The 27,368-nt window shown below is 35.7% G+C and overlaps 1 protein-coding gene across 1 annotated transcript; it reads right to left on the reverse strand.

Annotated features, from left to right (window-relative positions):
* Nucleotides 1–241: 241 nt before the first annotated feature.
* Nucleotides 242–27,086, reverse strand: PI15 (peptidase inhibitor 15). Its single transcript, XM_044244458.1, has 6 exons — nt 26,912–27,086; nt 26,038–26,378; nt 5,642–5,760; nt 4,575–4,707; nt 4,339–4,454; nt 242–683 (listed from the first exon to the last, which is right to left on the reverse strand). The coding sequence occupies exons 2-6, from the start codon at nt 26,308–26,310 to the stop codon at nt 548–550; spliced, it is 777 nt and encodes a 258-aa protein (XP_044100393.1). The 5' UTR covers nt 26,311–26,378; nt 26,912–27,086; the 3' UTR covers nt 242–547.
* Nucleotides 27,087–27,368: the final 282 nt, after the last annotated feature.

The following is a 27,368-nucleotide window of genomic DNA, read 5'->3' on the forward strand; positions in this document are numbered from 1 at the left end:
CAAGATACCTCCAGAATAAAATCCTTGGTTGCTTAATTAAATTATTAAGCCCAGAGATCACTGAATGTTATCTTGTAAATGATTTTTAGAATAGTGTAATTTCAAATTTCCCTCAAGTTAACTACTGAATTACATTATTGCCTGTGTTACATCATCTATTACATATCTCTGCATGTAAATATACATATACACCTATGTGTATATGTATATCTACATACATACACATGAATTACAGGTCAAATATATATATTTTATTCCTCACAAATGTAACATCTTTCCTTTGGAAAGTAAGTTTTAGAACTGGATGCCTCAACTATGTTAATACTACATAGACACAATTTTAACTTGGGCTTAGAGGTCAGAAGATAGAAATGGATGTTTTGATTACCTCAAAGATGAAACAAACTAGACAAACACTAATTTATACAAGGAATAATAAAAGGAAAACAAGATTATTATAAAATATGTATAATATGTGCAAAACTCAATATATATATATGCCTATGAGTCCCAGAAAACATTCTGTTTCCTGGAGGAAAAGATAAGCTTATTTAAACCAGTATAGGTAGTTTGATGTTACTCCTGGAAAACAAAGATTATCAGTACAAGAGCCTCCGTAACTTGGAGGGCAAGCAGAACATGGTACTCCTACTTTATAGGGTGCTTCTCCAATCCAATTGCCCCTAAAAAAAGAAAAAAAAAGTACAAAGATAACATTAGTGCTATATTAGTGCCCATTTAAAGAAATGTGCTTGTCCTTAAGCATATGTCTACATGGATTGACATGTAATAATCTTTTTGAGAAGTTTGTCAGTTTAGAAAGTCACTGAAAATGATATCCATTTCTTTCTTTCTTCTTCTTCTTTTTTTTTTAAGATTTCATTTATTTATTTGAGAGAGGGAGAGACTGGGAGTGAGCCTGAGGTGGAGGAGGTGTGGCGCAAAGGGACAGGGACCAGTAGATTCTCCAGGGAGCAGGGAGCCCCAGGCTGGATCCCAGGACCCTGAGACGATGCCCTGAGCCCAAGGTAGATGCTTAACCCACTGAGCCACCCAGGCATCCCTCCAGTTCTTATTTATACAGTAACTTATTTTTCTATCATATCTTACTTCTTAAAAATTTCTCTCTGCAACACTTAGTATTATCTTAATTTACAGATAAGACGTGAGGCACTACAACGAATGATGACATCATTAGTCATCTGATGCCAGGCTCAATACTCATTCAGTCACCACATCTGTGTTTGCCCTGTAACTGCCTTCTAGAGCATGTTGGCAGGTCACACTCCCATTTCTAAACTCCTGCTAATGCTAAGGATGGTAATACATATACGCACTTACTATTTTCTGGGAGGCTTAGAAATGATGAGATAAGCAAGAAGTTGTCATGGGAAAAGATTAAGGGCTCCGGGAAGCAATTAAAGGTGATTTCAAAACCTTTACCTATGTGTAAACTCATAGCTTTTGTTTTTAGTAATACTATTTGTTTTTTGATAATGTTAAACACTGTGTTGTCAATCTTTTCATCTGTATTGATGGCCATGATCATAATACTACATCAAATTCATCATTTACAATAGTCGGAAGTAGCTACAATGTCTTACCGTTCAGTTATGAGGGAGGAGGTAATAGATGTATTTTCAATAGCACAGTGATTAGCCCTAAAAATAGCAGCATAGCCCCATTTTGAAGGAAACTGAATGGTCAGGAGGAAATTTCTTTGTCAGTAGTAAAAAAGTCAGGGTTGAAGATAAGACAACTGTAAGAAAGAGCCTAAAATATGAAACAGGTGGTTCTCATCTTCTTTACAACCTGAAGAAGCCCAAACAGCGACTCTTAAAGTGAATCTACATAAAATATCTGCTGAAATCGGTCAGTTAAAAATTCAGGATTTGGGACGCCTGGGTGGCTCAGTGGGTGAAGCATCTGCCTTTGGCTCAGGCCAGGGTCCTGGGACTGAGTCCTGCACTTGGCTCCCTGCTCATCCCTCTCCCTCCACCTGCCCCTCCTGCTGCTTCTGTCTCTCCCACGTTCACTTTCTGTCTCTCAAATAAATAAATACACACATAAATAAGATCTTTATAAAAATTCAGGCTTTGATCTACAAAATATTTATGGAGGAAAAGTTACCTATAAAAATGAAATACATGCTGATTAGTGATTCATATAACAAAATGTCATCAGATTCCAAGAACACCCACCTCCATCCAGTTTATTGTATACTCTGCCCTCTGGATAAGATTCCTCGAGTATAATTTGGATAATGACACATGCTTACTCCAGAACACTCGAGGAGGCCCTTTCTCTTATGAGTGTAACTCACTCCTTTATCCTAGTCTCTCCTATTCTATATTAATAATCTCATTTCCCTCTATATCTTTATCCAAAGCCCATAAGTGCATATGGGCCAGCCTATGCTCTTTTAATTTCATATTTTTCTATTTATTCTACATAACTTTTTGAAATTACACAGCACATATTTTTGGTAACATAAGCTTAGAAATACATTTTATTATGCATCAAAAGTATTACATATTACGTTACAAACTTTTACATAAATCACAGATTTTTACTGAATAGAGGACAATTACATTCAGAAGTAAATCCGTCAACCAATGAACTTATATTATTTATCCTTCCATTTTTTTGTTCTATTCCATCTAATTAAAATTCCCTTCCCTCCCTCCCTCCCTCCACCTCTCTCTTTTTTCCCCCTAAAAAACAGACTTGAGATAACTTTATATTGGCATTGGAAAATTCACACTCAAATAACAGTCAAGATTTTAAAACTTTTTTCATTGCCTATGTTTCAAAATAATGGCTTTTTTTTTTACAACAAATTAAGTGTTTTAACACAATATCTTAATCTCTCATTGAAGACAATCTGATATCCCATCAATAATAATATTAGAAAAGTCGAATCAATGTTTAAAAACAAAACAGCTAAACAAATGAAATAAAAATCTCTTTCACCATTTGAGTACTACTTGGCCTATTTATGTCAAGATGAAGGGTAAAGTCTTAATAGGAAAATATAAAGTGTGAAACTAAAAATATCAAGCAAATGCACAGTTTCAATGTTTTTTGTAATGCAAACACATTCTACTTTCCAAACCTAATTATTCCAATAATTATGAAGGGGCACCATGGGGAAAATCGCTATTTTTCTAACTTTGCAAAAACACTGCCACTGGCATTTTACCATATAAATGAGTAATGCAGTTATTTGTGAAACATTTTCTCATTCCCTCCCCATATTGGCAAAGCTGGAGAAAATCTTTGTTTGGGACTTACTTTGGAAGACACCAAGAGTGTCATAAATCCTTTTGCACATTTTGCTATTTACTCCAAATGGGAACAGACTCATGTATAAATATTGGAACATTTTATCGTCTCAAGAGTTATTGTTATCAGGAAGGCATTTTATCAAATGTTAACAAATGCTTATTTATACTCATCTTATAAAGAATATTTATAAATATGGTTATATTTTATAATCTTTGATCAATTTCCATAATATACTTTTATGGATGCCATAAAATATAATGAAAAAATTGTGTTTTATTGTTCTTTGGATTTATTTATTTGAGATAGAGACGGAGAGAATGCACACGTGCATACAGGAGAGGGGGAGGGGCAGAGGTAGAGGGACAGAGCTAATCTCAAGCAGACTCCCTACTGAGTGGACCCTGAGACCATGACCTGACCTGAAATCAAGAGGGGGACTCTAACTCAACTGAGTCTCCCAGGCACCCCCAGTGAGAAAATTCTAAATTTTCAATACTGAAACTTAAATCATGGCAAAGCTTTAATTTAAAAAGAAGTCATAGCATTTAAATTTTCCCTTCTGGCAGTGAATGACTCCTTAGCAAACTATAAAATTAGTAAACTATAATTTTTAGTTTTACTCTTAAAGGAAAAAAGACTCTGTTTTGCTTTCCCAGTGAAAAAAATAAGCCAACATTCTAGTACTGATAGTTGGGAATAGTGCAGTACTGATAAATTCCCTAAAAGACTCTTCTTTTTTTCTTTTTAAAGAACAGTCAAAAGCCTGAAAGTACAGTATTTATTTTACAATTTATCATGACTAAAAAATGGGTGAAGGGAATTTAGTGAGTTTCTGTATCTCAAATTATTTTGCCCACAATTTTAGCTGGAAATACCTATCTGTGAAAAATAACTGTTCATCTCATTATTTTTCAGGTATATGAGGTCACGGGAGACTTGAGGATTAGAGGCTATTATAATTAAATCTTATTCACATTAAAATAACTAGCAGACTGGAGATATTTAATATCATTAAAAGTTCCAAGAAGTAGAAGCCAGCCTAGTACTTACTTTGGGGCATAGTTGCATACCAGGTAAACTGCACGTCGCCACACAGCTCCCCAGACATTCATGTTTTGACAAGTATGAATTGCACATCCTACCCGATTGGAGGTGGCCCAAACCATCTGCAAAAATAAACCAATACATCATTATTGAAGCTAAAGCTAAGAGAATGCATATTCCCCAAAAGAGTAAAAGCATTTTTGAAACTATGAATCAAAAATTAACAAGACAATTGAAATAACCTGTGTATAATGTGTGCACATGGGACCAAAACATCTCATAGGACATCTGGGGTTGCAATCCTGAGGATATGGGAAAGCATAATCTTTCACCTCATCATACCATGGCTTGACCAACTGGAGAATAGAGCGATATCTAGATACCAAAAAAAAAAAAAAGAGAGAGAGAGAGAGTGAGTCGTAATTTATTGTGGACTCATGTTAAGTTGTAAGTTAATAGTTCTTTTTGCAGATTATTCATGATGACTCCGTAGCAAACCCATACCTCATAATTGCCACCATCACCTATTCCTCCAAGTAGGGCCAAGCTTGAAAATGCCCGGGACTAAAGCAAGTGAGACTATATTCGTTTAAGTATATGTCTGGTTGTTTCAAAAAGAAAAATGCAAATTTCAGGAACCTTCATCTTTATCTTGTTTTATATTGTTAAAAATTTCTCCACCAGAATCATATATACAATTAAAAATTAGATAAATAAATTGTAGTTGTGATACTAGAACTAAATGTGTTTTTTCCCTTAAACTTGATTCACTTTAATTTTAATAATAGCACACCTGATTTTTCTCTTGTATATAGAAGAGAATGGGTCTTTGGAATCTTGGATAATGACATTCCTTGGTGGTGGAAAAGTTATTCCTATCACTGGGAACAGACTTTCCCATAGTTGAACAGACATATATGAGTATAGATATATGCAACCATGGGAAAGTTTCATAGACACAAGAATGGTTTCTGTCACACTGAAAAAATTTCCTGAAGTGGGAGAGTTAGAGTATAGGCTATAACATATGCCTAATCCTTTCAAAGATTCTGTGACGTAAGCAAAGAATACAGGCTAAGAGAAGGTGTTCCAAGGGTGAAAGGGGAAACTGGTCTTATTAGGACCTTTTAACCAATTAAATAATCCTTGAAGACATCTGAGACAGTCCCAGGCCAAGCATCGTTGCCTGACACATAGTGAGCACTCAGTAAGTATTTGCTGATATTACTTGAAGGTGGTATCACTCCCCCTTGGGGTCCCTAATTAATAAAATGTGTGGATGAACAGTATCAGTGAAACTGCTTCCTACCTTCCAGTTCGTACAGAAAGGTTTTGGCCCAAAAATCTCAGTAAATAAGAAGGTCCATGGTCCCAAATGCAAGTAGCTGCCCACGCCTCCGCAGATTTTGCAAGATTTTCATCCCAAACCTGCAAAGGGGAAAGAACCTTGAGCTTTACCAGTTTTGCCAGTAACTGACAAAAGTTAAGAGGAAGAAATGGTACTATGATTTCCTAAAGTTCTTTCAATTCTGGTTCCTTAGATTATTTTCACTAAAGAAAGCAAATTCAGACCATTGATATTAAAAGTTCTATAATGTAATATGATTATAACAGAGAAAACATTACTGTTCTTACAGTGTCATCCAAATCTGAAGTCCAAATATCAGTTTTATTAACGGAGGGACTAACAAAAATACCACATCCATCTAGATGTAGCTTGGGGACACATCATACTGACTACTTAATTTTTAATCCACCTGAGTCGACTGATTTTCCTTAGAGGTCATCCTCATAACAACGAGGAGCGATGTTATTAATGTATCTTAAAAACTAATATCATCAAATTATTTATTCAAACTGATCTGCCAAAATTAATAATGTCTAACATTATACCACAATTTTTAAAGGTCAAACTATATTGTTGCGTAACGATTCCGAAGGAGCCTTCATATTTTACAACATTTGAATCTTTGGTAGTAATAATAGTATGAGAACTAAATTTTAGTGTGTATGAACTAGAAACAAATTATGATCAAGAATAATTTGAACTATGCCACATAAGACTTCTTTGAAAATATAGTATATTATAATTCAATTAATAAATTAAGAAAAATAGTAATTGTTCTCAAAAAAGGAAGTTGTTTACATTGATAAGGGTGTTATTGACATATAATAACTTTTATTTAATTAAAAAAAACTGTGGGACAAAATTGAATGAGCCTTAGATTTAATAGATATTCATATTAGTTATCATATAGATTGATATTTTCATTTCTAAAATTGTATGGGGAAATGAAAGCAAGAATTTGTGGACCTGCCAATTATAAATCAACCTAAAATGGTAATCTATTTTATTAGATGCTTCAAGGTACAAAAACACAAAATAGAGAATATTTATAATTCTTGTAACTCAATATACAAAAAATGCATTCAAACATTTTCCCTAGTAAAAATATAATTTAGTAAAATATTTTTCTTCTCTGTGGAATGGTTTTAATTGAAGTTGATAGTTTGTATCATGACATTATTTCCTAAGTTATTTAAATATTTAAATATTATTCTAGCTCTCTGAAAAAAAATTTGTCCAAATTTTGACTAGATGGTAGCATATGTTAGAAGGTAAGAACTTGCATGAAGAAAATACATGTCAATTTTATGATTACTCAAATTCACATGGAGTTCCCCATAGGAAAGTGTATAGATGTTCTTCTACTGATCATTATTTTTCTGTTTTTCATAGTCTCCCTTATTTTATCATTCTTTGATGACTTTCTCCTTCACCAGGTTGTATGGAGTTAAGTAAGACTCACCTACATTAGGGTTGATGGTCATGAGTTCACTTTTAGTTATAAGCTTTCAAGAAACTCATGAGACTGCTTGACTAAAACACAGGGAGGCTTAATTTTCTACAAGGATGATGGGATACATATATTTAGTTAAGATGACAATGTATTTAAGGGAAGAAAACTTATTTTAGTGACTTTGAAATAAAACAGGCAAAAATCAAAATAATGGATGAACTTTTCCAGACACACTTTCATCCCAGGAGGCCACCTTCAAAAGAAATTTGTTAGTTACTCTGAAGTTGTTTTAAATTAGGAAAGCAATGTCATCTTACATATACTTATCTAGAATTACATTAAGGTAAACATAAGGTTTGTATAAAATGAGAAGTATTTAGAAAGAATCTGGAGCAATTCTATAGTGACAATGGCCACATCTTAAGGAACTATAACAAGACACACTTTTCCAGAATATCATCTGCCAATTTTGAAAATTAAATTAAATGTGGCAAAATATTACATAATGCCATTTTAGTCAGTGATCAATCAATGATATATACAGTATCAAAAATTGAAAACACTCTATCATGAGAGACTTTGTACTACAGTTTTCACAGTCACTTAGATAAGAGATAAGTTTTATGAATTACTGTTTCAAATTCCTCCTTTGTCTTATCTGTAAAAATTTGGGCAAAGTGTATCAACAGTGTGAAATAAATTTATAATTAAAGTCACAATATCTAAGGACTGGAATTAACTTTTAAAAACATTGGGGTGCCTGGGTAGCACAGTCCTTTGAGCATAGGACTCTTAATTTCAGCTCAGGTCACGATCTCAGGGTCTTGAGATCAAACTCCAAGTCAGGCTCCACACTCTCTCTCCTGCTCTCCCCTTCTTCCCCACTCTCTTTCTATCCTTATCTCTAAAATAAATAAATAGGGCGCCTGGGTGGCTCAGTGGGTTAAGCTGCTGCCTTCGACTCAGGTCATGATCTTGGGGTCCTGGGATCGAGTCCCACATCGGGCTCTCTGCTCAGCGGGGAGCCTGCTTCCCCCTCTCTCTTTCTCTCTCTCTGCCAGCCTCTCTACTTACCTGTGATCTCTCTCTGTCAAATAAATAAATAAAATATTTTTTAAAAAATAAATTAAATAAACAAACAAACAAACAAATAAAATCTTAATAAAAAAGTATTTGTTAGGCTGATAGTGGATTTATCTAGTATTTATTCTTTTGAAGTTTTCTCAATGAAATATGGATTACAGTTCACTGAAGTACAAAATAGCATAATTAATTCACAAAGGAATTCCAGATGGCATGGCATCAAAAATTATGTCCCCTGATGGGTTCTTAATTAATTGTAATCACTTGGGGAAAAAATGCATCTAAGTATTATTTACATATTGAACTACAATATATACTCAGATCAAGAACTGCTAAGAATACTTTCCTATAGTCTTATCCTAAAATATAAGCACAGCATGGCACAGATAACACTGACCTAAAAATAAAAATATCGTGTTCTAACCCTAATTATACTACTAAGATCAATTATGATGAAGACATGTCAATTATTTTCTCCCATTTACCTCATATGTAAAATAAGATTGGATGAGGTCATTTCTAGGGAATCTTTCATCTCAACTTCTCATGATTTAGTATGCTTGAGTAGCACCAGCATCAAAGCCAGTAAGATGTATGTTATATTGGTCTATAACTTGCTCAATTCTAGACCTTTCCATTCCACAGAGAGGATAAAACCAGATTTTTTTCAAAATAATTAACACTATTTAAAGCTGTTAAGAATTTAGAAGTAATTTACCATGTATAAGTCTATCTTTATACTCATTCATATATTAAAAAAAAATATTTTAGGGGTGCGTGGGTGGCTCAGTCATTAAGCGTCTGTCTTTGGCTCGGGTCATGATCCCAGGGTCCTGGGATCCAACCTTGCATCGGGTTCCCTGCTCGGCGGGAAGCCTGCTTCTCCCTCTCCCACTCCCCCTCCTTCTGTTTCCTCTCTCACCTTGTCTCTCTCTGTCAAATAGATAAATTTAAAAAATCTTTTAAAAAAAAAAAACTTCATATTTTATATGTCAAAATCTGTATTTATCTGAAATATTTCCACTCAAAACATCAGTTTGGATATACAGATGAATACTTTATGTATGGTTAAAAGCATTTTTACAAAGTTCATTCCCAAAAAATATCTTACATGTACAAACCTTATTAACCATGATAAGGGATTTTGATTAAGAAGACAATGTATTTAGCATTACTGATGCCTATATTTTTAGGCATGAGTTTCTATGTACAAATATTACAATAAAAATTTTGGGGAAGATGGTTATGGAGGAGAAGGGATAATCACTTTCTTCTCTCTCCATATTTACTTTGAAAGAAGTAAATGAAGGAAGGGAGGGATTTCTGCCTGTCTCTATGCTCCTGAAGGAAGATGCTAGAGAGACTGATAGGCATGGCCTTGATTACACCCCCCCAGAGAGCTGGTCATTTTGACTCCCCTTGGGAGACATGGTCCAGACATATTCACTGCAAGAGAAGTCAAAGGGGCTATACTTTTTCTTGCCTCTTTGTCCTCAAATAAGGCTCACACTCATTCTATAGAGAGGGGAAGATCCAGCTTGAGTAGGGAGCTCTGAAATTTAGGAATTACATCAACCACGTCAACTGGTGAAGTTAAGATCTATGTTTGCTATCTGTCTTTCTTCTTGAGTTACAACTTCCAGGAGTAAATGGGTACATTATTTATCCCCTTAAGATCCAGTGGTATTTAAATTTATTAATATGATGAGAGGTCTTTGAGGTTTGAAAATAGCAAGCAACAATAACTTTATTTACTAACAGCAGGAGATTTCAACAAAAAAATTGTGGCTCTAGGGAGTGGTCCAGTATGATCTTCTTTTACCTATCCAGAATCTTTAAATTGTAGTGAATGTGGCCAAGCACAACCATGTGAAAGAATTCTTACAACTTACGAAGTTCAGGAAATGAAGATGTAAATTGCTTAAGCATTTAACTTAGCATATATGTTTCTAGATGCTTGATGGGTAATATATCTGCTGAATTTTTCTAAGTAGGTGCAGCATTTATTTGAAATTATTTTATTTTTTAAAAGATTTTATTTATTTATTTGACAGAAAGACAGAGAGAGAGAGAACAGCAAAGCAGGGAGACCAATGTGGGACTCGATCCCAGCACCTAGGGATCATGACCAGAGCCTAAGGCAGACAACAAACTGACTCAGCCACCCAGGCAATCAGAAATAATTTTAATATTGGATCCTGCAAATACAGCAACAGAAAAGGGCACACATGTGCATTCTATGGAATGTCTAATAAATATGTAACATACTATTTTTTACCTTTCGTTGGAAAAACTAGATATCTAATACTTAGATTTTATTCAACTAGGTTGAACATCCTGTATTTTTGGGTTTTGCCCTTCTAAATAGGTAAGATGAGTTCACAATAAATTAAGTTGTAAACACTTAAAATTTGATCTTGCCTCCTAAAAGTGAGGCAAAAATTAAGAATATTATGCATGGAGGCACCTGGGTGGCTCAGTCGGTTAAGCATCTGCCTTTGGCTCAGGTTATAATCCCAGGGTTCTGGGATTGAGCCCCACATTGGGCTCCCTGCTCAGTGGAGAGCCTGCTTCTCCCTCTACCTCTGCCTGCTGCTCTGCTTACTTATGCTCTCTCTATCTCTCTGTTGAAGAAATAAATGAATAAAGTCTTTTTAAAAAATATTATGCAGGGATACCCAAAAACATTTACAGGACATGCTAGAAATTAGATATTATGATTAAATTAGTTCACAAAGTAAAGATGGCTTAAAACAGTGTGAGGTGTGTCCTATTGCTCCAAATGCTTTTCTTCCAATCCTTGTTGTTAGAGCCATATAGTTGGTTGGCTTATAAAAGGACTGATTTATCTTTGTACTAAAATATTCATCATCAACTATTCTACTTGTAAATAAAAGTTAGCATCTTGTCTGCAGCAACCACATAGTTGGACTAAGCCCTGAGAGATATCCCAAATTCAAACTGATGTCATTTAAATATCTGCAAGAGTTGTGGCTCCAAGAAATAGGAGGGGTATGAAAAGAATGTAGATTCTCATCAAGTTTAGAAGTCTTTAGAGCTTGAGCCAAAGAAATACCAAGTCAAATCAAAGAATGTTGCAGTATGGGAGAAGTTTGCTGACTTTCATAAGCAGACAGAAAAATTGATTAGTGATATGATCCAGCCAGGGATAAGGTTGTTTTGCCAGCCATCCGTGAGTTTTGGTATCCACAACACACTGACAGCCAGAATCATGAAGCACATTGACATCTGAAGTACCCATCCCAGTCAACATCTTGGACAAGAAGTGTACTCAGACTAGAAGGCATCCCTAAAAATTACTTGGGAATACATCCTCCCATCTTTGACATTGTTTGAAATGAAATAGTGCTTTTTAAAAAATGGGTAAGATATTTTAATTCCACACATAAGATTTAAATGTAGGACTGTTTGAAAGAATCAAGTTTAGGGTATTAGGAAAGAATTTCTGGCTAAGGAACCTGTGTGTACTTGATATTAAAAATCTGTAATGGTTAAGAAAATGTGCCTATTAAAGCAACAGGTTAGACTTGTAATTTCAACATAAGTACATTAGTGAGTAATTATTTAACTTGTGATTTTAATTTTTTTTAAGTTGAAAAATACTAGAAAAATCTTAAATTTTTAAAATAGCACTGCACAATTTAAAACTGAAGAGTCACTGTATTTCTTAGACTTTTAAGATCCTTTAAGGGGAACCTTAAAGGATGGTTCAGTTGGTTGGGTGGCTCAGTTGGTTGATTGTCTTCCTCCTGCTCGGGTCATAGGGTCGAGCTACGTGTCAGGCTCCCCACTCAGCAGGAAGCCTGCTTTTCCCTCTTCTCCTGCCCCCCACCCTGTTCATGCTGTTTCTCTCTATTTTTCTCTCTCTGTCAAATAAATAAATAAATAAATTTTTTTAAAAAAGATACTTAAATGTATGAAAATAATTTTCAATAAATCAATTGAAATAATTTTAAAGCCCAGATAAATGAAATGTATACATGCGGCTTAGGAAATTTAATTAATTAAATCTGCTGGTAATAAATATTAAATAAATGTGTCTGTCAGAATCCTAGATTTATAAATAGGACAAAAGATTAATGAATTGTGGCTAAATTAAGGAAGAACCAGGAATATTAATTTTGGCCTCTTGAAAGAATCTATTCTGCTCATGGATACTATCTTTGAAGACATAAAATGCTAAAAATAAAAATAACACACATTGAATTTTCAGAGGCACATTTCTTTTTTTTTTTTTTTTTAAAAGATTTTATTTATTTGACAGAGAGAGAGAGATCACAAGCAGGCAGAGAGGCAGGCAGAGAGAGAAGGGGAAGCAAGCTTCCTGCTGAGCAGAGAGCCCGATGTGGGGCTCGATCCTAGAACCCTGGGATCATGACCTGAGCCGAAGGCAGAGGCTTAACCCACTTAACCCACTGAGCCACCCAGGCACCCCCAGAGACACATTTCTAAATTGGTTATTGTCAGAGATACTATGGTGACAATGCATTGGAGAGAGTTTGGCGTGTCCCATAGTTATGTTGCCATTTCTTGTATATTTTCAAAAAATGTACAGTTAATTTAGACAGACATGCTTTGAGGTTTTAAAGAAATAACTCATCTAAGACTGTTTGATCTTTTCCTAGGTTAGTCAAATTGGAAAAGGGGTACTGGCTTACGAAAGTGAGAAAGAACCATTACAAATAAGTTAAGTGATGATAAAATTATTTCCTCTGAGGGCAGCCAAAAGCTTTTAAAAAGCTTCACACGCATGATTGTGGTTCTGATTTGAAATTGGTTGGTTTTTCCCTGTTAGGTAGAAATGTGCCCATAAAGGACACTGAAAGTGGAATATAGAGACCCAGTGTTAAACCAGGCAGAGGGTAGAAATGAGCTTTGGTAAGACTAGAGAGGGAGGGGTTGAGGTCTGGTTGGGTGGGGCAGAAGAAGAGAAAATGCCTTCTTATGGCAAATTCTGGGCATTGGTTAAACTAATGAAACTGATTCTACTTTATAGAAGTAGGTAGTTAAAGGAATTTGATTAAAAAAATTCCCTCAACCCTCAAAAATAACTACAAAATATGGGAACACATTATATTACAAAATATCAAAGTAAGGTCTGAAGCATTTTTTTTTTTAATGCTTAAAAGAAGATAGCTTGGGTGGCTCAGTGGGCTAAGGCCTCTGCCTTTGGCTCGGGTCATGATCCCAGTGTCCTGGGATCGAGCCCCGCATCGGGGGTCTCTGCTCAGAGGGGAGCCTGCTTCCCCCACCCCCTCTGCCTACTTGTGATCTCTCTCTCTCAAATATATAAATAAAATCTTTTAAAAAATGCTTAAAAGAAGATAATGAAGACTTCCCTCAGGTAAAATGAGAACTACCTTTCATATAGGCGGGAGAGGAAAATTTCTATAAAAAGATTATGTAAAGTGGACTCTTTTTTTTAGAGAGGATCATTGCCAATGACATAAATTTATTAACAAGAAACTAAAAAAGGCCTCTCTTGACCCCTTTTCATCTTCCAATCAACCCATCATTCTCTCCTTTCTCTTGCAATAAAATTCCCTGAGAGTTGTCTTAACTGAGAATTCCCAGTTTCTCTTCCTCCTTTCTCTCTTGAGTCCACAACTGCACACTCCCACCCTACCTCCACCGCACCTAAGCTGCTCTTATCAATGTCATCAGTGGTCATTTCTTGGTAACCATTTTACTTGTTCTAGAGGCAGTGTCTGGAATGCCTGACCACCTACTCTTCCTGGTCACACCCCATCTCTTGGTTTCAGGACCCTCCATTTGTCTTGATTTCTTCTGGTGACTGCTTCTCCTTATGCATGCTGACTCCTCCTCATTTCTCCAACCTCTGTGGGCTGGAGCGTTCTCAGGACTCAGGCCACATCTATTTCTCTTTTTCTCCCTCTTTGGTTCATCTATATTCAAGGCTTAAGAAATCTCATCCAATCTCACAGATTGAAATACCATTTATATGCTGGTGGTATGGTTCCACATTTTGTCTGCAGTAGTCGAATTCCAGACTGCTTTAACCACCTTACAACTTTCAGTCTCTACTCAATACTCAGTAGTATTGATTGTAAGATGGCAAAGTTGCATGTCCAGAGGACAGTTACATGGGGAAAAAATAGACTCATAAATAAACAAATCTGCCCCACCGAAAGAGGCTACTCCTCTCTAACCAATTGCTGACAAGTAGGAAGTCTCTAGAACTTTCCCCTCTTGAGAATAATCTGGAAATACAGATGTATATGTAAAATGTATCAACTTTAACATTTGACAAATGATTTTTAAAAATGTAAAATTCTGTACAGTTCAATGTCATGCAGAGCAAATTAAATATGCCCACTAATTAGAATGGTTGATGGACCTACAGTTTATGAATTCTAATGTAAGGTATCATTTTCATAATTACACTCACATGGATGTGGCATCTCCTTCCTAAGACCCACAGATGGTAGCAGGAAACTGTTCTGGAGCCACATTTGCCCCAAACCTCCTACAGCCGACTTACCACACATGGGCTGCTGTTTTGTCCTCAACAATGGAAAATGCAAGAAACACATATTTTCAGATTAACCAATAGGACCCCAGGTAATGCGTTCATCTAGACAGCCAGTAAATGAATATTCATTGGGAGGCCTTGGGTACTGTGAATTCAACAGTCAGTTGGGCAAACATGGACTTTATCTTAAAGTTTAGGGAAGAGACAGGTAACAAAAAACACTACCAAACAAATAAATGAATAATTGCCAACTGTAATACATCACATAAATACATCATTATATAACAAATTATACATACATACAATGTATATAATACATTATATTAAAAAGCTCCAGAAGAATCATGTGCTACTTAAAAGTTTGCTTCTTTTAAAGTTCCCTTAGTGAATCAAGTATATTCCCAAGTGAGCATGATTTCATGCTGCAGACCCAGAGGGCCCACATGATATTTTGTGAAACCAGGTGTGGAATAATTTCAAGTGAAATTTTGTGATAGTGTAGAATTATCACCGGGATAATTTTTCCTTTGGGTTAACCCATTAATTTGTTCAATGTACAGTCTCTTGACAAACAAGTGGATATTTAAGCCATGTAATTTTTTCCTCAGCTCAGTTTTGTGTCCTAAACCATGACTGAAGAAATTTACCACTTGGGAAATTACTCCAGGATCTTCTGGGAAACTTTCAAGAAGATAGATGCTTAGCACAACCCTGGACTTATCAAATCAATGTTAAGACTGGAGATCTTAAATGTGTGCTTACAAAGTAGTTCTGTTCTCTTCTGATTAGAAATAATTATCTAAAGCCTTCTTGGTGGAGAGGCATTTTGATTGCAGAAAACTTTGGGCCTCCCCTCTCCTCTCCTCTCCTGTTCCTACTCACCCCCTGCCACACCACATGGAATGCTCAAAAAGAAGGGCATGTTTCTGATAGTTAAGATTTATTAATTTTCACATGTAAGCACTTATCAGTGTCCTTCTTCTACACTCTGGTCTGTTATTGACTGAAGTTTAAATAAAAATTAAAAATAACATTTTCTCCTGAATATGCCTCACTGTCACAGATGCTAGATGTTAAGCTCCATGAGAATATTTATAATGTGTATTCAAGGAACACAGAATTATTGGAGAGAGAGAGAGAGAGATCATTGTGTGTGTTGCTATACAAATATGCTAACATCATTCACTCTGAGAGTGACAATTTCAGAAGAAAAGAACATGTATTCTGTGGTTACCTGGATATGAACACAGAAATAACATGGTATTCACAGTGCTTATTTAGACATCATGGGAAATCTGAGGGGCTTTATTAACTAAGATATTACAAATAACATGGGAAGAAACACATACAGAACTTTCTGAAAATCTAAAATCTTAAAGAAAAAGATACAAAATTTAAAAAGACCCTGCCCTAGGCCTGTGGGGTGGGTGTCTTTTTATGATAATCTGTGACCAGCAAGGAATAACTAACCAGACCCTAAAAAGGAAGTAAGCCATTTAAGGTGCTCAATGGTGATATCAATAGAAATGTTTAAAAGGATTTAAGTACCCTGGTTAGCTTTCTATAACCTTACTGGCAACCCTATGGGGACCCCTTTCACTCTTGAGAACTTTTTCTGTATCTTCACATAATAAACTTCTATCACTTTACTCACTCTCCTTTGTCTGCGAGATTCATTCGTTGACTCTGCAGGTCAAGAACCTAGCTCTCCTGCATTGTATCTTTCTATCTACCCATGCTTTCACTGTCTCTCTCTATCAAATAAATACATAAAATCTTAAAAAAACCACAACTTTCTCTTCTGCTAATACCATTATTTGTGTTTCTATTGTCTGATTTATCTTTGCTATGTATCCTATTTTTCTGCTTCCTTATATGTCTGATACTTTTGATGTCAAACATCACGAATTTTATGTTGTTAAAAAAATAAAATAAAAAGGCAATCACTTTCCACTATAATGACACTGAACCTGAATTTAAAACACATATATGTGACCAATATGCAATTCATGAGGATACAAGAATATGATTCAAATCAGCAGAAGGTGCCTGCCAATTCTGCAAACTTAACTTTAGGATGCATTCACAGAAGTAGAATAAATGGAGAACGATTTGTCATTGCTACTCTGCACTTGTCAGATCACATAAATTCTAGGCACCTCACTGTAAGAAGAGCACATATGTATTGGAACCCAACTGGGATGACAACAGGATGAAAGGGCATTCCTTGCTCAGAGCCACTCTGCTTCCATTTCCCAAAACAATTTAATGGGCACCATTCATGTGTGTTTGTAAAACAGCGTGGAGTAAAAAGTGTGGGGGGAGTACACTGATTTTCTATTTATTTAATAGTACGATTCTTAGCTTTTTCAGTATTCTCAGAAGGCAAATATCTCTTTGCAACCTTCCCTGATAGGCTATGTTGGCCATACTCTGCATGCAAGAGGAGGCATATATAGATACTTAACACAAAGCAGCTAACGGCTAAGAAAAAGCTGGGTGATTTGAAGTTAAGGGTCTGAGGCATCAATGCTCACAGTTCTCAAAGACTTGACGCACTATCACAATGCAGAGTTTTCCTATATGGTTACCAAGGGTAGAAAGAATACTGGGAATAAGATTTGATTCCATGTGCAGAAATACTTTCTAATATTCAATGAGGTCCTCAGATCAAATACATGTAGAGAAATACCTTAGCCAGTGGTCTCAAGAGCAGGAGATGCACACAGGAAGGGGAGCATGTAACATATGGCCTTTCAAAGCATGGGCTTTTTTGTCCTATAGAACTCCTTCTCCTCATTTTGGTTTACCTGCTGGGTGATGTTGGGAAAGTTATTTATACTCTCCAAGTTCCAAGTTTCCTGTTTCTAAATGAGAAAAATTGTCTTCATATTTCAAGACTTCTTTGACGGTTAGACAAGATCATGACGGGAAGACTATTAACACAGCCCTAGGAGGACAAGGGTGTAGTTAATGGTAGACATTATTATCACTGGGGATGCAGGCACTGGAATGGTGGTGATGACGAGTGAACTAGAAGGCTACCTAAAATGGGAAGCAGTGTAAAGTGCGCTTTTGATCATGTTATCTGGCAGCCTAAAGTTTAAGAGACTCCAAGCTTTAATCTCAACAAAGCAGGCATCAGATAAAGTGAAAACAGATAAACCCTGAAGCAACTAAATAATCAGAAACAGAATTGCATATAGATAATAAGGAGTTTGCTTTCAGAGGAAATAACATCAGACGGTGAAAGATAAAAATTAGAGAATATTTTAGATATCTTAAAACTTATTAATTCCCCTCCTTAAATCCCTCTTTAATATATGTTTTATCTTTAAATTTTAAGATCATTTGTTGATGGATTCTAGTAAGAATTCTCCTTCCCAGGGAAATATAATATCCATCACCTACTACTTAATACTGGAAATATGAGCCAGGAAGACATTTTCATGTGTGGCTAATTTTTTTTTTTTACCAACTCAGTGTTGCAATAATCTAAAAACTGATTTCTTGATTGTTAAACTATCCTGTGATACACAGGCATAGCTCACATCTTGCCAGTGACCACGTGGTCAGAAGAATTCAAATGCCTTTCCGCCTACCTACTGCCTGCAGTAAACATGATCTCGCTGGAATGCAGAGAGAGAGAGAGATTTGGTAGAACATTCACATTTAATGAAATTATGAGACATGAATTTGATGCACTTTTTAGGAGAGAAAAATAATTGTGTCCTGAAGCAACATTTCTCAACTGTTTCAGTTTGGAGTATGTGGTGTGAAATTTTAAGAGTTATGAAAAGTTTATTCTAAAAACACAACTTGTAGGGCATTATTCCATATTCACCTAAAAAAAAATGTTTGGTACCTGATGTAGACACTATGGGTAACAGGCTGGAAATGTTTGAACCCCATGCCTCAAGTCTATGATATATTTTATGCCTAGCATTTTCCTTGAGCAGTTTAAGCTGTTAGTCTTGATTTTTCTCTAACCCCTAACTACATCATTCTTCAGAAATTCTCATAGACTATTAAACATCTCATGTTCATAACTATTTAATGACCACTGACTAGTACATGCTTTTAGATATGTTAAGTTCAAGACACCAGCCCAGACCCAGATTACTCAACCCCTATTATTCTGAAGTCCTCTGATGAGCTTCCAAAAAACCTTATCCTGAGCATATCCGATAAACAAGGTAGGCTTGGTCCTACCCAGGCCCCTGAAACAGATTTGGATTTGTGTGGATTTAAGTCTCAGTACCTACTAAAAAAAAAAAAAAAAAAAGGTGCATGAAACTTTCTTATAAAAACTCTTGAGTATATTCCCAGACATAAAATCATCCATCCATACTGTCTCTGTGACACTACCCTACCCCTGTTATGCAAAGTGGTTCATGTTGGTTACCAAAGTATACTCCTATCCAAAAATGTTTATAGTAGAAGAATGGTCCCTCCCACATACTAGCTACTTTCCCTAACCTTTGTAGATGTGTACCCTGGATAATAAACCTGCAGCCACTGAATGACTACCTGAAACCTGCTCTTGATTTTGTGTTCTTCAACTCTGAGAAACCCAGCTGTCTTCCACCTTGAAGCCAGAACAACCTCTCTGAAATTCAAATTAATTATATAACCTTCCCACTTAAAGTATTCAGTAACTTCCCTTGATTTTATAATAAAACTAAACAAGTTCTTGCCTGCCTTCTCCAGTCTTATCAAACATCATTTTTTTTCTCTTATACACAATATCCAAGTCAGACTGAATTTTTACCCTTGCCTTCAATGTACCGTTCACCTTCTTAGAGCACCCTACCACACCTACTACACCTTCCCTACTTCAATACCTTCAGCTTAAGTCTGGGCTAAATATGTTTCTTGTAATCCCAGAACACCCTGTATTTTTTCCTACTTTAGCACCTAACTCACAGCATTTGCACTTACTTAACTGCTCACAGTTCTTCCTAAAAAGAGTGTCTTTCCGCTCCCCATTGAATGCCCCAGCACAGTGCCAGGCACAAGAGTAAATATTCTGGAATGAAGGATAGAATAATGAATGACTCTTGCCCATCAGACCACTATAGCCATGTGTTCTTTACACGTGGCTATAGTGGTCTGAATGCCCAGAAAACATTAGAAGACTTCATTCAGGTGTTCCACAAATATTTATTGAGTCTTCTCTGTGGAAAAGATATGAAGCTAGGTTCTACAAATACTCAGCAGGAATACAATAGATTTATTTTTCTACACTGTTGTATGTGGTCAAATATCATTTGCCCTCAAAAAAGCAGTGTTGTAATACTAGGAAATATAGTCGCCATATATGTATGGACTTCATGAGATTCACAGCTTTTCTGTCTACCACCTAATGGTAAGGTTCTGATCATACTGTGTTAATGTTTCCATTTGCACTTTAGAGATTGAATTCAGAATGGTCACAAAGAAAATGTTCTCAACCTTCAGCTGGCTCCATACATGAAGAGTTGAACATTCATATATAAGTAACAGTAAGTAATATTAAACAACATGCACCTTGGAAGAAAATTCCTACAAAATGTGCCCAGTCTCTGTTAGAAGCCAAGACACTTAAACGGCTCTACATCTATGAGAACAGGAATGTGGAGTTCCAAAAGCTCTGGAGAAATGCCTTCCTGTCAGCAGTCTTTCTCAGTTCACTGCTGGCTGGCAAACGGGTCTCAGGAGGCTTTCTAGTAGTCATAGAAGCATTCATCGAAAAGATTTAGGTTAGACACATCAAATTTCTCATGTTTATAACAAGAAAATTGAGCTATCCTTCCCAAATGAGAGGAAAATGTGCCATCTGGGACAATATAGGGTTTCATTAAAAAAAAAAAAAAAAGACACGGATAGACATCACAAGTGTTTGGTCAACTACTGAATAAAGAAAAAAAAAAAGGAGTTTAACATCATCAATATTCTCTTCCACATAAGGCCCAAATGAACAAAATCAGCATTTTCATTATTCCTGCCTGAGTCATAAATTATAGTAAGCAAATAGTTTTTTGGCTATTTCCAAGGATGGATTAATCTATTCTCCATTCATTCATTGGAGTCATGCTTTCTGTTACTTTACTACCTGCCATGACTTGGTAACTAGTACTTTTCTCTTTTCCAGAAAAGTCTAAGAAGCCTTAAGTCCTTTTAGCTCTGCAAATAATACTTGCAGACACCAAACAAATGAAATGGATCACATTATCAACAGAGTCAAATTATGTTACACTTTCTCAGCTTTAAGTTGCTCGGTTCATATCTGTCATTATCTTTTCACTGTCCCTCACCTCTTTTTCCATTTTGTACACCGACTACAAAGACTGTGATTCCATACGCCACGCTTCAGTTAGCTGTTCATACCTGTTGTTGCGTAGGGGCAGGTGTCTGACTCCTTCTTACCTAAGCAAGTGGCACTGTTAACTCAGTGATTGCCATTTCCCCAGTCAACTTCATTGACAATTTGAACTACATCAACTGCTAGGGTCATCTTTCCAAAATGCAGCTCTGACACTACTCTAAAACTTCTATAGCCTCCTTAATCACTTTAGTATGAAGTGATTCTCAGTATTTTCTCAAACTCCTCAAAAATATGGCTAACACATTATACTCCTCCTCTCCTGGTGATTTTGTGCATGCCTTGCTTTATCTGCTATCAGTCAACCCTTCCCCTTCCTGGACATCTATCTCAAATGTCCCTCCTCCAAAGAACCTTTCTTGATTTTGCCAATAATAGATTATCACTTCTTTCTTTGATTTCTCCATGATATTTATCTGTACCTCACTGATTATATCAATCCTACACAGCAGTGTATTATATTCATTATAATGCTGAATTATATGCTTAGAGTTTTCTTTCTTTTTTTGGTTTCTCATCGTTTTGTTTATTACTCTAAAGACAAAGATTTCTGTTATCGATGGATCTCATCCTCTTATGGAAGGAACTCAACATTTTTAAGATCAATTTATTCAATTGACCTGTATTCAAGGAATATCTTACAAATTCTACTCTATGTGTGAGTCTTGCAATTTCATTCTTTGGGGGAGATAATTCTTATTCTAAGAAACTAGTGTGGTTTGTGGTTTAGAGTCATGGTTTAAGCTGCCCTTAGAAGAATGAAAAACAGCTGGTGTCCAAGAAGCTCTGGAAATTTGTCAATAAACTAATTGTGGAACAGAAGCCAAGAGTAAAGAAGTTTGACTTGCATATCTTAAGCCCTATCTATTGTATTACTATTTTTTTTAAAGATACCGTGTTTAGAAAATTAGATATTTTAAATATGTATTTTTTACTAATCATGGACAAAATATCCAAAATAATATTATATAACTGTAACATAAATGTCAACACTCCACTTAAATTATTTCTACTTTATTTAGTCAAAGGTACACTGACATAACCAAGTACTTAAAAGGAGATAAAATCATTTAATTCTGAGAGATTATTTTAGAATTTAGGAAAAATTTTTGTTTTAAACTTTAGGTGAAAGTGATAAAATATCATTATACATGATAATAAAATTTCCATTAAAATATATATCAAAATTGATGCTACTTGTAAACATATAATGATTCATAGGGAATTCAATTAAATCATCAAATACATGTTGATCACTGTCTATACTCAAGAACTGGTCCAAAACAAATAGAGATACAAAGGTGAATAAAAATAGATTTAGCACCTAAAAAGCTTGCAAGAACTAAAGAAATAAGTATAGATTTTGATATTGATAAGAGCAAAATAACAGACATGAAGGGTTATTTATAGCAGTTAAAAGAATGAGAAATTGATGGGGTGCCTGCATGGCTTAGTTAAGTGACGGACTGTTGATTTTGGCTCAGGTCATGATCTCAGGGTCCTGAGATTGAGCATCCAATAGGGCTCCCTGCTTGGGGTGTGGAGCCTGTTTAAGATTCTGTCTCCCTCTGTTCTTCCCCCATTAAAAAAAAAAAAAAAAAGGAAAAATTGAATATGGTCGTGAGGGTAAAAAAAAATCAATAAAGGACATAGCATTCTGACAAAACTTGAAGGTCAGGGTTGTAAATCATGAAATAAGTTAAGGAAGAGAAAGATGAAGAGAGACAGCCTGGAAAGAAGGTTCAGAGAGAACAGTTGCGGATGAAAGGGACCCCCATCTTGCCAGCACGTTTAACAAAAGCCCTGAGCTGAAGACCATCTTCGAGGAGGTTCCCGTAGCTACTATCACACACTGATGAGGACTTAAACACGTGGCTAGTGGTCCTGGTGAGCTAAGGGTCCTAAGTGTTTAATTTACATAATAAGTGTTAGGAATGGAGCTCACTTTCAGACTGCTCACAGTCCAAATCAATGCTGAACAGGTATGTGGTAAATTGAGATCTATATTTTTCGCCTGGCCTAGAGATTAGTCATTTACAGTTTGTGCTCCAACCTCCAAGTAGCCTCTTACATTGTAGTTCCCTCAATGAGTCTTCATGAAGGATCCATGTGACTTATTTCAATGACTTCATTTATTCAAACAGTCTTTCTAACTTACAATTTCATTAAATTGAACACAGTTTTCTAACTAATTTAAAACACAGTTTTAAAACTAATCAGTTTTGTCCTTCCCAGGGCCTTTTCCATTGCTCTTGCCTCTACCTGGCAAGTTCTTTGCTCATCTATCAGTGTGGTAGACTCCCTCACCTCTCTCCAGGACACTCTTAGTGAGGCCTTCCCTGGCCATCCTATTAAATTTCACAATCTCACCACAACCTGCTTTATTTTTCTTAACAACCTTATCACCTTCTAATGTACTATGTATTTTTAAAATTTATCTTATTTATTGTCTGGTTTTCTACCCAGGAAGTCAAGGACTGTCTACTTTATTCATGAATGTAACCCAGTGTTTAGAATAGTGCCTGACATATAGTAACTGCTCAATAAATAATAAATGAGTAAGTACATGGGCAAATGAATTATATGCAGTATTTACATGACATTTTGATACAGTTATATTTAATTTTATAGAACTTACTGTTCCAATTACTACTTCTCATTACCTTAACTGAGTGAAGGAGAATTTATAAAACATCTACTGACATAACCAGCACTGTATCTTGTTCTTACAAAATAAATCATATCTTAGCTCCTATATTGAGACATAAGAATAGAATAGAATATAAATACTACAAGATTTCAGCTGGCATTTTAAAGGAGGAACAAAGATACCCTGACACCTTCAGGGGATCCCCCAGTGGAGCATTTAATAAACTTAGCCAATGGAAAGATGCTTTCCAACACAAGTATTGGCTTCGAAATTCCATAGATCTAAATTCTAACTCCATTAATACCATTCACTGTCCATGCCACCTTGGCCTACTCATTAACTTTTCTAGGTCTACATGATTTCAATTGTAAGATGAAGATCACAATCTCAACATCATAGGGAGAATGTGAGCTATCAAATGAGATCATCTACAGAAACAATTAACCAAGTCATTGACACATAGAAAAAAATTAAATAAATGCGTGTGGAATGAATAAATACTTGATCAGTGGGGGAAAATATAGCCAGAAAGGATGTGGCTATTTCAGCCATTTATACTGTGTTGTACCCCACCTTTATTCATGATGATCCCTCTGCCTTCAATATCATTAGAATAGTGAATTGCATTATATATAGGTTGGTTATTATCTATATTATTATTCCCATTTTAAAGATAAGGAAATGGAGTCTCACACACATTAAGTAACTTGTCCAAAGTCACAAAGTAAGCAACAGTGTTAGGGTTTGAACGCAGAAGAGCTCACCTCTAAAACACTTTAGCTGTCTTCACCCTACTTTTGTCTACATAGTGCTGTGATTGGCACTGGGAATTATTTCCTAAACCTACAGTCTATATATTATACTTTTCTGATCTCATTTAGAATCTTATATATATTTCTCTCCTAATTTATGGTAACTAAAAAACTTATTTGTTCTTTTTTCTATATCAATATATCACCTTCTAGAAAGTGCTGTTTATCGGAGGTCTATTTTGTTAGGCTCTGATCTACTTGCTCAATCCTTCAACTCATACTTTCCTGATTACAACCCTACATGGCAGGTACTATGTTTATCCTCATATAAAAGATGATGAAAATGAAATGAAACGTTCATACAGGTTGTATTTCAGGACTGAGGTTTGAACCCAAACATTTAGATTCCAAAGCCCATTTCTTAACCATGAGGGTATAATGCTAATCCTAAACCAGGACTGATTATATCTCCTCTTCCAATTTCTTCACAGAAAACTCCTAGGAAAGTGCATTTTCATAGAATCTAAATTGTACTTCTATGAACTATGACTCTCTTACATTTGGCAAGTCATTTTCCCTGTAACTCTGACATCTGCCATTAGTCAAACTTAAAAAGCTTATTTAAGTAGAAGAGATGAATTGAGAAACTGAGAAAAATATCAAATTTTAGGTCACTTATAAAAAGTTGTTAGTGGTACCACCTCCTCTCCCCAACTTAGAAAAACCAGGCTGTGATCATCATTGCCTTAAAGGAGGGTCAAGCTGTGCTCTGAGAAGGTACTGGACTCTAAACCATAAGCTTACATAAATACAAAACACAAAATAAAGCAACTTTAAAAAGCACAGCTATCCCTTCAGTACCAACTCAAGGGTTTTGTTTTATTTTTTACTTCCTAAGTGTTCCTAAGTAGAGTGATTTAAACATAGAGTGCCTATTTTTAAAAGAGCAAAGAATGTGTTCATGGCAAGTTGGAACAGTGTGCAAGTGTGCTGGCTTCACTGTTATCTGAACGACAAAGCATTAAATCACAAAGAGGAAAAAGTCAGCATGTTCTCTGAAAACACAAATAGATTAGCATCAGGAAGAGCTTTGTCCCAGAAAGGGAAGAGACACCTACCCAAAGATAAATTATGTACACAAAACCTATAATTTTAAAAAATTATTTTCAAGAAAAGTTTTAGCCGAAAAATATGACTATTAGATACACAAACACAGAAATATTTCCATATGAATATTTTTTAAAAAGTGTGTCTTTCAAATGTGGTTAGTCAACTCACCCCATTCTTGATCTCTGTTTCTTACATAAGACTAGATTCATCAGTGGTTACGGAACTCACAAAACAAAATGAGAATCTCCCCTCCCTTTAATTCTATGATGAAACAAAATTTAAACTTACTAGGCATATAAGAACCTTTCCTAAGTTAAAATGTATAGCAGAACTCCATATCCCTCAACATATAAACACTCTTTAGGTTCTTCAACGAACACTTTAAATCCAGCATCCTCACTCGGAACTCAGAGAAAACAAATTCCTCTTACCATATATTCCATGTTTGCTGCCGGTGGGAACACCTTGCCCCGAACTTGATTATGGTAATCAAGAATGGCGATCATGTCATTCTGCGAAATGTAGCGCTTCCGCCTGGCTTTGGGGATATCCGCAGAATCTAGTTGTGCTTTCAGTGCTGCTTCAATATCAGTGAAATTATTGGTTGGCGGGGATGAGTCAGTGGAATTGAGTAAGACCACGGCACTTGCTTCACAGAGAAGGGAGAACAGGAGTGCACTGCTAACTGCAGAGACTGCTATCATTTTGAGGGATGGAGGAGGAGAGGCCACCAAGTGTACTTTGCTTTAAAGCAGAAAGATAGAGTTAGTACCTATGAGAAAAGAAAAAACAGTGGAGGGTGGCAGTGAGTATGAATTTACAAAGTTATCATTTGGGAGCATCGCTTGATTTGATTTTCTCTGAAAAATTCAAAATGTTGAACTCAAGTCTAGGAAACAACCTACAGTAGTTGTTATACATTTCCCTGGGTGTGATGAGGCAGATTCCTAAAAGAAACTTCCTATAGCTAGAGAAAAATAAACAACATGACTACTAACACTAAAATGAATGTGGGCCATTTGCCCCAAATGCCTGAACCATGTAATGCATTACTGCATACTTTCAGAGGGAAAACTTTAGGAATTGAAATTAATCTTGAGAGTGAGAAGGAAAAATGCATCACAGGTAACAACAGAGAATGTTCTGATAATGTGTCCCAGACATATATGGACACCAAGGGATAGAATACAAACCAAAAAAAAGTTATATTAAAGCCAATCTCATTTCTAAAAAAATAAAAATAAAAATGTAAGCTAGTATAAAACCAATGCATGCAAAATAAACTTGTTGAGCTAAAGAGCTTACCTCTGCAGAATGCCAAAATGAATATATTGTTCTTCCAAAAATTTAAAGTTCTTTGCTAGGTTGTAGCATGAACTCTTATAAGAGTGTGTCTTATTACAAGCTCTCAGAGAGCAAAACTCTGCAAGGTTTGAATGCTGTTGGCTGCAGGAGCAGCTAACAGCTTTTATATGTCACAGTCTGCAACTTCCAGAAAGGGCAGTCTTTCTTAGGGTCTCTCTTAGCCAAAATCAAAGGGGAGGGGTTTTGGATAGAAAAAACAGTGATTGGGTGGCAACCTTTTTATGTGGGTGGTGAGGAAATTGAGTCACACCCACAGCTTACGAAGTACAAACCATAAAAGACAAACCCCTTTTCTCTGGGCTTCCACCTTTTCTGTGAGTGGTTAATCTTCCTTATTTAAAGCTTTCTAGTTCCTGGTTCCCATACAAAAAGGAAGAAAAAAAAAAAAATTAAGTTC

This window comes from Neovison vison, chromosome 4, assembly GCF_020171115.1.
Source record: "Neovison vison isolate M4711 chromosome 4, ASM_NN_V1, whole genome shotgun sequence".
NCBI lineage: Eukaryota > Metazoa > Chordata > Mammalia > Carnivora > Mustelidae > Neogale > Neogale vison.